Source organism: Cetorhinus maximus, chromosome 14 (genome assembly GCF_964194155.1).
Source record: "Cetorhinus maximus chromosome 14, sCetMax3.hap1.1, whole genome shotgun sequence".
In the NCBI taxonomy this organism is placed as follows: domain Eukaryota; kingdom Metazoa; phylum Chordata; class Chondrichthyes; order Lamniformes; family Cetorhinidae; genus Cetorhinus; species Cetorhinus maximus.
In genome coordinates, this window is record NC_135892.1 from 67,145,065 (window position 1) to 67,157,712 (window position 12,648).

Here is a 12,648-nt window from a genome sequence, read left to right on the forward strand (position 1 = left end):
ATCCCAATTCATGCACAATGGTAATGCATGTGTACATACTATATTGTACCTGTTTATCAGTATTTTTATGAAAGCCTGCTCTGTGCTGCTTTGCTTTAAACTCGGGATTGTTTACAATACAAAAACAGAATTACCTGGAAAAACTCAGCAGGTCTGGCAGCATCGGCGGAGAAGAAATCAGTTAACATTTCGAGCCTTCATGGCCCTTCGGCAGAACTGAAGCATAGTTAGAAGAAGGGAGAAATATAAACTGGTTTAAGGTGGGTGGGGCGGGGGAGGTGGGGGAGAGACATTGAGGGTGTGGTGATTGTGGAGATGAGCAGATAATCAAAAGATGTCACAGACAAAAGGGTCAAAGAGGTGTTGAAAGTGGTGATATTTGTCTAAGAAAAGTGCTAATTAAGAATGGAAGACAGGATATTCAAAGTACAGCTCCAGTGGGGGTGGGGTGGAAAGACTAACAAGGTTTTAGTTTTAGATTTAAAAATAATGGAAATAGGTGGGGAAAGAAGAATATATAAATTATTGAAAAAAAAGCTGGGGGGGTGAGGGGGGAGAAACGGGGTGGGGATGGGGGGAGGGGGAGTTTAAGATCTAAAGTTGTTGAATGCAATATTCAGCCCGGAAGGCTGTAAAGTGCCTAGTCGGAAGATGAGGTGCTGTTCCTCCAGTTTGCGTTGGGCTTCACTGGAACAATGCAGCAAGCCAAGGACAGACATGTGGGCAAGAGAACAGGGTGGAGTGTTAAAATGGCAAGCGACAGGGAGGTTTGGGTCTTTCTTGCGGACAGACCGCAGATGTTCCGCAGAACGGTCGCCCAGTTTGCGTTTGGTCTCTCCAATGTAGAGGAGACCGCATTGGGAGCAACGAATGCAGTAGACTAAGTTAGGGGAAATGCAAGTGAAATGCTGCTTCACTTGAAAGGAGTGTTTGGGCCCTTGGACGGTGAGGAGAGAGGAAGTGAAGGGGCAGGTGTTGCATCTTCTGCGTGGGCATGGGGAGGTGCCATAAGTGGGGGTTGAGGAGTAGGGGGTGATGGAGGAGTGGACTAGGGTGTCCCGGAGGGAACGATCCCTACGGAATGCCGTCAGGGGGGGTGAAGGGAAGATGTGTTTGGTGGTGGCATCATGCTGGAGTTGGCGGAAATGGCGGAGGATGATCCTTTGAATGCGGAGGCTGGTGGGGTGATAAGTGAGGACAAGGGGGACCCTATCATGTTTCTGAGAAGGAGGAGAAGGCGTGAGGGAGGAAGCGCGGGATATGGGCCGGACACGGTTGAGGGCCCTGTCAACGACTGTGGATGGAAAACCTCGGTTAAGGAAGAAGGAGGACATGTCAGAGGAGCTGTTTTTGAAGGTAGCGTCATCAGAACAGATGCGACTATTCGATGCAACTATTGTTTACAATAGTTTGGATTCCTAGTAACACCTCTGCCAAACTTGATTTTGTTCTAAATATTTACAAGCAATGGAACAATAGATTTAAGCTGACTTTTTAAAATTTCCCTTTTCCCTGATTAGTGTTGATGTAATATTTGCACTGGCGGGTGGGGGAAAGAAACTTTCTGATATTCTATTTCTTTGATTTGCACACTGTCAAAGCTGGCTTTAACATCATACCTTAAGTGCTTTTAAGTCTCCAGTGCAGTTGCTTGAAGAAAAGACTGTACTATGTTGACACATCACTATGCAGATACTGGAAATTGATTAGAGCATTGGGCATCTTTCTCATGCTCTTTGCAGAGTGCTCAAGTTATTTAAAAAGCTTTGCATTTTTCAAACTGCATACAGTATTCTGACCATTTTACTAATGGAAGCACCCATGGGCTTTTTGCATATAAATAGAGTTATACCCTTGAGGCTGCTACATTTTACTCCTTTTTACTGTGTTATGGAGTGAGGAGAAAAATAAGTTACTTTGATCCACCTGAGTTAATGCATCATAAAATGGAGATTTCAAATCCTTTTTTAATAGCTTTGTACAGAAAACTGGAAAGATTTGTTTTCTTTGAAGAACAGCCTGCCACCTACAAGGTGTTCATAATTACCAGCTATTGCGTCAGAGTAATTGATATCTGAAAGAATATCCACATTACTGTTGTAACAGGAAGGGTGACATTTGAGGGTTTGGTTGGATTCAGGTAAATACTGTAATTCTGCATTTTATTGATACCGGTGAGAATTATTATGGCACATTGGCCATGTAATGCCTTAAATGAAGCATTTGCAATAAAATGCAAAACAAAAACATTAGCTGGAGCATTGCGTTCCAAAATGGCACTGTGGGCTTTGCACTCTGATAGATGTCGTGATCTACTTTTCATGCCTGTTCACTGCACACATGCAAAAGCACCCCCCAATATGATGCCAAGTACAGTTTATCCAACAAGTTTGTGCGTGCGTTGCACATAACAATTTTGAGCTCTTGGGGCATTCACCTAAAAAAAAATGGGTGCTAACAATTTCCTGCTTAAGTTTAATAGATGAGGAACTCAGTTCGTACAGTTTCAGTGTCAGTCAATAAAACAGACAAGAAAGAGCTGGGGAGAACCCTGTGCCTTTGTCAATAAAATTGAAGATGATGAGCAGAATTTTACATTCGGCATGTTGAGGCGGGCCCGACACGCTAGAACATAAAATGACGCGTGATAATGTTGGACGTGGCTCCTGACGCCATCGCACTGTAACACGATATTTTGTTCAGCGGGCGCGCACCGGAGTCGGCTGCTCAGCGCTCAGCACTACTGCTCGCAATCCACGCTGGGCAGGCCTTAATTGGCCCATCTGTGTGAAATTGCCATGCCAAGCCGCTCACGAGTGGCGGTCAGTTCCATGACCACTCCTGCCGAACCTGCCCGACCAATGTAAAATTCTGGCCTATATGTTCAGGATGTCAAACCATTGAATATATAATTTTAATATGACTGGTTAAATGTCTCATTTCAAGCCATTTACATGAGAAATTTAAGGTGGGTGATTTACTTTAATGGCCTTGAGGTAAATTTCCAGAGAGGTAGGTGCAAGACAAATGTAGTCATGCCAACTCAGTAAACTAGAAAAAGCTGATGAACCACTTCAAACTGGCACAGCCCCAAAGAAGCTGACAACTCAAAAATAACACTAAATATCAGTATGTGGCGTGTTGAAGCAAGTAGTAATGCTCATATTTTGCACAATTTTGTTTTGCAGCAGGGACAGATTTATAAATTTCTGGAGGGGCTAGCGAGGGTAGAAATCACAGAAATTTTCTGAGAGCAGGGTAAGATGGGGTCCTGTCGGGCTATGGTCTGTGCTGTTTCTCCCACTTGGTAAATTTCAATTTTTAACACTGCATTTTTGAGCATTTTCAGATGGGAGGTTGTGCCATGCTTTGCATTGTTTGACTTATAAGCTGTCATTTTAACCTAACTCTTTACAGAGGCAATACGACAAGTTGATGTTAGACACCCATTATTCACCCTGTCTGATTTCGCACTTTGTGTAATTGGATGGGTTAGGTAAAATCAGGGCTAAGTTGTTCACTCATCATTTTTAAATTTTAATTTAAAAACAAAATGCATGGTGTTAAGTTACGTACGTAATAATACTAATGACAGATCATGTCTCACTTTTCATCCAGGCTAGGGTTTGTGAATTTACTAGATTACTATCTTTTCCCTTCTCTTCTTGGATTGTGCTTCGTTACTCCCTCCATCTCCATCTATTGTGTATAAGATTATCTTCTTTCGCTCCCATAAAATACAATACTTTTGTTCTCACCGATCTCCTCCCTTAGGTTATCATCCTCTTTCCTTCCAAAAAGCTCTTTTCCTCTATTTTTGACATAACACACAGGTTTTAAAAAGTATAGGGAAAAGTGTCATATTTCCATTGGGGGTCAGGTAGCACCCGGAGCCTGGATCCCCATTGTGAGCTCCCCATTTATTATTCTTAAAATTACCAACTGGTTGGAAGTATTTTTTTCACCTCTTTTCAAGCCCAGCGACACTGGGTAATTGCCTCAATTTGGGTGCTACGTCAGCTGAGATTGGCTATCTCAGCACAGATGAGAAACTGAACTTGGGATCTTTCTGACCCTCTGCCTCATTACCAGACTGGAGAGTGCAATTATCTACAGGGAGAGTAAACACCCTTCAAAATAACAAACTTAATTCTCTCATGAACATTTTCAAGGCCTGGGATTTATTGTCTGCTTATGAGTCCACATTCAGTAATTTTGAACCATAGAAGTTCACACTTTAGAAGGAGGCACATCATGTCCATGCTAGCACAATCCAAAACGAATCTCACTTTCCAATTCTCTCAATAGGCCTGCATCTTTCTCTGCTAAATTTTGCAATTAATATTAAATATATTGTCTTTTTTGGGATATATGGTTAAATCAACTATTATATAATAATAATTAGTATAAGAATGTCAGACATATTTCCTCATGTGAGGAGCTGCTTGAGCAAAGGCCACACTGAAATTTTGGCCTGTTATGTGATGTTTAGTGATCATGCTTCTCTATCTTGATCCTAGACAGTCCCTTCAATGTTTACATTTATGGATCATCGAAGTGGAATTGCTAAACTGATGTTAGTTGTGCCAAAGTTGAAAGAAGCATTGTGGTGTGATTACAATGGGAACTTGAACTGAGGCTGGCTTATTTTCTGGACTCTTAGAAACCAATAGAAAAAGGGAACTTGCCTTCCCTTTTTGTGTCTTAAGTGTGAACTTCGGCCCTCGAGGATATTTCAAAAGCCATTGCCATTCAATGTAAATGCCACTCGGACTAACATTAACACAATTCGCCTTGACCTTGCTGCCTAATGGCTGGCATAGACTGCTAATGCATTAATAAGCATGCTCCACTAACCTGCCTGTCGCACAACACAGCAAAAACTTTAGCCTTCTTCATACCCAATGTTAACTTTACATTCCTGGAGGTTTGACCATGTGACGTCTACAAATATTAATGCGTTTACTTTATAAATGTCTGCTCCCCATTAATTGAGTGTCTTTGCTCATGATTTCACTTCAGAAACTGTTCTAGAAATTAGGCGAACCATGAGGCCAACTATAAACAAGTGAAAAGGGGAAACTGAGGACCAGGAAGAACGGAGGGATTTTAAGGCAAGAAAATCAGAAGTGGAGGAAGTTTGATTTCTCCAGTAACTAATAAATCAATGAAATTGTAGTGATAACTAATAGTGATACTGGTAAGAGTCAGACTCTCCTCATTAGAGACTAGGACCCGAGGGCACAGCCTCAGAGTAAAGGGAAGACCTTTTAGAATAGAGATGAGGAGAAACTTCTTTAGCCAGAGAATGGTGAATCTATGAAATTCATTGCCACAGAAGGCTGTGGAGGCCAGGTCATTGAGTGTATTTAAAACTGAGATAGATAGGTTCTTGATTGGTAAGGGGATCAAAGGTTATGGGGAGATGGCGGGAGAATGGGGTTGAGAATCTTATCAGCCATAATTGAATGGCAGAGCATACTCGATGGGCCAAATGGCCTAATTTCTGCTCCTATGTCTTATAACTAATGGTAGTACAAAAAACTTGTAGTCCCTTTAGGCTAAATTTTAACACCCACAAACAGGTTGGTTAGGACCAGGTGAGACGTTGAAATGTTAAAAATCTGAATTTTTTACAATTCATTCATGGGGTGTGGGCTCACTGGCTAGGCCAACATTTATTGCCCATCCCTAATTGTCATTGAGAAGGTGGTGGTGAGCTGCCTTCTTGAACTGCTGCAGTCCATGTGGTTTAGGTACGCCCACAGTGCTATTAGGGAGGGAGCTCAAGGATTTTGACCCAGTGACAATGAAGGAACAACGATTTCCAAGTCAGGATGGTGAGTGGCTTGGAGCGGAACTTCCAGGTGGTGTTGTTCCCATGTGCCTACTGCCCTTGTCCTTCTCGATGGTAGCAGTCATGGGTTTGGAAGGTGCTATCTAAGGAGCCTTGGTGAGTTCCCAATCCCAAACCACCCACCTCCAGGTTTAACAGAGGGGAACAAGGAATGGGCAGCCAACCCGCTCCCAGGAGGGGTGTTGACAATTTAGATATCTCAATGAGGCAGGAAACCTCTTAATCAGCCTGCTTTGCAGTTTAACAGTGTTTCCCAGCTGAAGGGAGATGAGCAGCTTTGTGGTGAAGAATCATTGCTGTACTGCTGGTGACCAAGAGAAACAGAAGTACTTCCCCTCAGCACCCCAAGCTCTCCCATCCCCGTGCAAATACCCCAAGGACCTCCAGACAAGACGTTAGATATGTATTACTGAGATGATTAATTTCATCAGTCAAAGGGTTTACGAATCTTTGGAATTCTCTATTCCAGAGGCCTATGGATGCTCAGCTGTTGAGTATATTCAAGGCTGAGATTGCTAGATTTTTGGATGCTAAGGAAATCGAGGGATAGATGGGGGGGGGCGGTGGAAGTTGATATACAAGATTAGGCATGATCTGATTGAATGACATGCAGGCTCGAGGGGCCATATGGCCTACTCTTATTTCTTACGTTCTTAAGACTAACATAAGCCGCATAGAGCAGGCAATTATATTCTTGTCTAGTCTATAAGCATGTTGAGCATCAATATTTGATCCACCAGAGGTGAGGCCACTTTGCTCTTGTCTTTTGTAGAAGTGTTCCTGATCTGCTGAGAGTATGTCAGGAAATATCTTTATTGTAACAGAAAAGAGGATGGTGCCTTAAGGATTGGCTTCATGGGGTTTTCTTGATCTATAAGGGCACAGGAAGCAGAGCTATCAGGGAATCACCATTTTTACAGGCAAGTCATTTGCTCAGATACTTTGTTATCTAGAAGGATAATCTAGCAGAAGGCAGAGTATTAGTCTTACACTATATCTAAAAGATTGAGGTTTGTAGCTCAAATTGGAATTAGTGAGAAACATCAAGAGCTCGGCTATCAGCTAATTTGGACTTGTTAGCACGTAATTTTTTCATTACTTTAATAAAATTAAAGCTGTACAGTAACAATTAATGAAATTCCTGCATGGTTTAACTAATTAATGCTTCCTGTTTTTCAAAACTTGTAGGATTTAGTGTAGTATTTCAAAAAAAAACCATACACATTCCTGTTATGGCTCTCCACTTTGCGCTTTTCTCTTAAAATGTATGTTCTGGCAAATTAAAATCTTTCTGAAGATGTTGGGTGTTGCCATGAAAGCCCAGCAACACCTACGTACCATGAAACAAATGTTCCAACAGAAGTTCAGTGCATAGAATGCTAAATAGTTTTTGCTCGTCCACAACTTCAGGACCAAGTCATGTGACATTGTGGGCTGTGATAAATATTTCACTATTGTTACAAAAATTTAGATTTTTCTCACCACTGCATGTCCTTTTGAAGTTATTTCAGAAGTTCAGGGATTCCTTTTCCTTCCAGCTAGTAAATCTCTAAAAGTTATTCAGTGTCTCATTCAAAAGAAAGAATTCTACATGTAGCAGTTCCACCTTTGAGCACAAGGTGGTGATCAATGTATTGATTTTTACTGTCTATTGATTTGTGTTTACAAAATAGTAGTTCTCATTACAGTTTCTGAAAGAAAGGGACAAAAATGATAAATACAGCATGGTTACAGGAAAGAAAATAAAAATGAAAGTTAAAAAGACCAAAGATGATAAAGAGGTACGTAAACTTGTTTTCCTCTTAAGCGCCGATTAACTGAAAGGAGAACAGTAATGTAAGTGTATTTTCATGTTTGCTGATATGTATAAAATTTAAAAGTAAAGAAGTACCAACTGAGAAATCATGCTTTACACCTCAGCCCTGAGGAGGTCTAGCATTTTAGGTGCCAAATCATACTCCACTATCATCTGCCATAGCTTTAGAAATTGCACAATTGGACCCATTTTTGACATTTTTACTATCCCCTAACTTGAAATAGTTTCTGTCTCCTATAATGGCTGTTGCAAAGTTTTAAACTGTTGGCTTTTTAGCAGATTGCTGTTCCTTCCATTTCACTAGATTTAATGTACAGTTTTTCAGCACTTCTTCTGAAGGTGAGGTTTTCGCTAGGATTAGGTTCAAAGATGCCTGTAGCCCTCTGGGGCCACAATAAGTAGCATCCTTTATGTGTAAACCTATGCTTTATCTGAAGACTATTCTATCAGGAGGGCAATCATAGCTGAGTTCAACCTTGTTCTCATCTGATGGCTTCACGTCCACATTTTCAGCAGTGATCGAGAGAAGGAGCTTTGACTTTTACCCCCTGCCCTTGCCCATGCTGCAGTTAAATTTGACAATTTGTAATATGCCTAATAGAGTACACAGCTTTTGTGACAAGGAATGGTACAGTACAATCGAAAAGATTGTTAAAAAAATAACCCTTGAAGTTACTGGTCTACTGTTCAATTATTAATGGTTGGTGATGCCATCATATTCTATATTGTCAGCAAAAGACTTGGATTGTTAAGCAGACAGCTTTAGTCACTGAAGTTTTGTGTAATATTCCTTACGTTTATATTATGTCCAAGGCTGTTCAAACTCTGATAATTTTTTTTCTTAAAAATTGGGAATAGACTGAAGGGAAACTGAATTTTTTGAATCATTGAAAAATGTAGAATATACCAAGGGCACATTACATCTCTGAGAAAATGGCAACCAAAAATAGAAAATACACAGCAGGTTGGTCTGTATCTAAAAAAGAAAGTTAGGTTAACATTTCAGATGTCTCGTTCAAATATTCTTTCTCAATATGCTGTACAATTCTAGCATCCTTTAGTCATTTCTTTCTGGATTTTTAGCATTTGAGGTTTATCTTAATTATGTCTGTTGCATTTTTAGATATAGTGTAGGAATGAAACTTCACCTTTTGACTGGGAAAGTGCATCAGAAACTCAGGCACCCAATGCACAAGGTTCTCTAATCAGTTAAATGAACAATGTAGACTATACCTTTTTTCTGTTATGACATGCATTCACTCTATTAAACCCATAAACTCTTTTTCAATCCCACAGAGAGACCGAAATCGAGCTGAACTCCTTCAGTTCCTGAATGCCGCAATGTAAAGAAGAGGCGTGTCAATGGGATTTCTAAACCATGAAATACAGGAGTCTGTTAACAGCATGAGCTTTGTCACTGAAGACTAATGTGTTCGGTTTATAGCTCAGGGAACACCTCTTCAAAAGTGAATGCCAGAGACTTTCCTGTTACAGATGTAAAAGTTGTGTTGAAATATGACTGTATGATTTTGCATTAAATGACAGAAACAAGACTGGCATCCTTCAGGATATTTCTCAATGTTTTACCAAAGCAGCCTTTGGAAAATGTGTTCATAATAGCTCAGATTGTTTCATCGCTCAGAAAACTGTCATGTTAGGTAGAATTTCTAGTTCAGGCAATATTTACAAAAATGTATATATTTCAAGGTTCTGAGAACATGTAAGGCACATTAATTTTAACAATAATTATAATGGTAATACAGTTTAACACTCGATGAGTCATGCCAGAGGAGCACCTTCAAACTCGGGTAAAACAGATCTTTCTATTAGCTGAGGAAGCCCACTTTGCTACTTGAATGCACCTCTATGTAACCCGATATGCCTACAAATGCTTCTAACACTTATTACTTCCTGTTTTTCAGATTCAAATGCCAAATAAAAAATGCACCGTTAAAGAGTTAAAAAAAATCTTTATTCAATTTGTTCATAGTTTACATTGTATTGGCCTTGAGAAAGACTGAGATTGAGCACTGGAAAAACTCCGTAATCTTTTTCTGCTTAATGTACTGTTTCCAGACATGCACGATACAATCTGCCATGCCCGCAATGTAGTCAAACCTGTTTTCATGCTGCAGTGCAAAATCCAAGAACATCTCTTAAGGCCTTCATGCCATCGGCCAGGGAAATAGGCAGGCTAGCGGGTGAGCATTCATCAGAATCTTCAGGGTCATCGGCCTCCTTGACCTTCTCAGCTGCAGAATGTACTGCATCTACTATGGCATCATCTTTTAATTCTGTCATGCATCGTACTGCGTCGTCCACCTCTGCATACGTTTCCATTGTTGCCCCTGCCAGAATTTCCATACCGGCCTCCCGCAAATGAACGAAAAATAACTTGTCATTGGGTTGGTTGGCATCACCCACCTCATCCTCATTCTCATTGTCTTGTGCAGCTGTAACCTGTTTGAACCCAGCATGGCTGAAGCAGTTTGCAATTGTGGCTTCCTTCACCTTCTTCCAGGCCTTTTTCATAATCAACATGGCCTCTAATACAGTGGGCTTGTAGTCCTGCTTATCGGTGGCCTTGATAAGCCGAGAGATCAGCTGCTATCGGTAGTGGGTTTTCAAGTTCCTAATCACTCCCGATCCATTGGATGGAGTTTGGCTGTGTTGTTGGGAGGCAAGAAAGCTAGCTAGACATTCTTAAGACCAGCAATGTTGGGGTGTGTGGGGCTATTGTCTATGAAGATGGCAGTCTTTTTCTTTTGTTGATACATATGAACGAACATACGAATTAGGAACAGGAGTAGGCAGTTTTATTTGTCTTGTACTGTATAGGTAGTGCCTTGACTTTGGCAAAGCACTGTGCGTGGCTTCTTAAACTTCTATCATGTGAAGCAGCAGCTTTTTCATGCCATCCATGCTGGCAAAGACCAAAGCAGTGACGCATTCTATGCTCTGCTTTCCACCATTATACATCCCCCATTACACAACCTCCTTAAACATCAAAGAGCACCTGGCAAAAGATGGTAAAACAGTCTGGTTTTATCCGCATTAAAAATGTCTCTTTGTGCGTACTTGTTCAAAACTTGGACGACACTGTTTTGGAGTTAATCACCTGTCATTGCTGTCATAACCGGCACAATCCTCATCGCTTACCAAGCGAAAGACGATGTCATGCCTTGTCTTGAATTGGTCCAGCCATCCATCGCTGCAGGTGAACTCCATCTATCCCATCTTCTTCGTGGTGACTTCCCTTTCCTGCAGGATTGGGCTGCAAATGGGCACATTCTCTGCTTGGAGTGCTTTGAATCGAGCTTCTTCGACATAGGGTTAGGTGGCTGTTCTCATCCTCTTCCTTGCTGGAGAGAATGCCTGTTTGTTGAACTGTTCCAAGGTGTTCTCTTTGGCTTTCAGAAGAGTGGACAAGCTTGATGGTGGAATCTCCCACTCTTTTGTGATTTCCGCTTCACGCCATGGTTTCCCACTTGCTCCATCAGCTACACCTTCTCTCCAATCGACAACACTTTTAACTTTCTCACAGGTTTCACCATACTCGCGTTCTTTGCAAGTTGCTTCACAGAGAAATTTGAGTGCACTTAGGTCTAACTACTCCGCTCTGGTCGACGCGGTCACAAGACCCCTAATTTCAGTGCTATTTCTCTTGCCAAAGATCTGCTAACAAGGATCAACCACTGTGGAATTTTGGGTAAGCACAGGCATTGTTCTATTACTTTTGCTATCCTGTCAGCGGGAATGGTTGGCAACTTCGGTACACGCAGAATTTCATGTCATCAGAGTTTGACTCTTCGTGGTTTCACTGTAATAGAGGCATAGGATTTTGCTTCATTTGCAAATATGCCATCTGGCTGTAGAGTTTAAAATGCTGCGAAGAAGTGTCTCTGAGAAACCCTCCATAATTAGTGATTAGCGTTATAAGTTAGGAATTGCCAGCCCAAAAGTTGCAAAAATTATGAAAGTAAATGCATTACCTCTTCCTGTTTACAAACAGAACTATTTTACAACAGTACATAAACCTACTGCATTCAATCTGTATATTAAAATCTTCTGGAAAAATATGGAGCCAGTGCCTAACTAAAATGAATGCCTTTGGTTTTTGATCATTTGAATACTGTGTACTGAAGGAAGAATGGTGGAGGGAAATTATGGGCAGAATTTCACCCATCGGGCGGGGGAGGTCGGGAAGCCAACCACCGCCCGCAATCAGGGCCGGAAGGCGATTTCACGCTGGCGGGTCAATTAAGGCCCGCCCGACGTGAAATGCAAGCTTCAGCCCTCAGCGCTGCCTGTGTGGGCATGGGGAGGAGGGTAAACGAGTACGCGCTTGCAAATCTCCCTGAGACACAGCTGCCTCGGGCAGATGAACAGATTTAGAAGAAAAATAAAGATTTTATAAGTGTTATAAAACATGTCTCCTCATGTGACTCTGTCACATGAACAGGGACATGTTATTAGTTAAATTTTAAAATTTTTATTTGCTTTTGGAAACCTCATCCTGCCCATGGGTGAGGTTTCCACAAAAAAGTGGAAAGGCCACTTGGCCTTCTCGTCTACCCGCCAATTGTAAGGTTGGGCAGGTAGCGAAAAATTTCTTTTAATTAACTTTTTAATGGCCTTAATAGGCCTTTTAAGTGTAGTCAGGTGCGCAGCTGACTCCGGTGCACGCCCGCCGACCAAAATATCGTGTGTCATTTTATGTTTTGTCAAGTTGGGCGCGCACCCGCCTGCTAAGCTAAAAGTTTTTCCCTATATGTACTAATCAATATGGCCGGTCACGTATAAGAAAATAACACTATATAAGCCAGTGCAAGCAATGCACTAAATCCATCCTTCAGACATGTGCAGCTCTCATGCCCTGTGTTTTTATGTACATGCTTATCAGAACTATGTTTGATTATACTTTGAATCTGTACTTTTACTTTCTTCATCCATTAAATGGACCAAGCTCAGTTAT

General features: G+C 41.3%; 1 protein-coding gene across 1 annotated transcript in view; it reads left to right on the top strand.

Moving 5' to 3' along the window:
• The window catches only part of LOC144689699 (uncharacterized), a 47,015-nt gene extending 35,221 nt beyond the window's left edge, over positions 1-11,794 (top strand). Inside the window, exons 6-7 of the mRNA XM_078557016.1 lie at positions 7,546-7,638; positions 8,970-11,794. Coding sequence (XP_078413142.1) covers positions 7,546-7,638; positions 8,970-9,020 — 144 coding nt within the window. The 3' untranslated portion in view covers positions 9,021-11,794. The remainder of the gene's footprint in view (positions 1-7,545; positions 7,639-8,969) is intronic.
• The last annotated feature ends 854 nt before the right edge of the window (positions 11,795-12,648 follow it).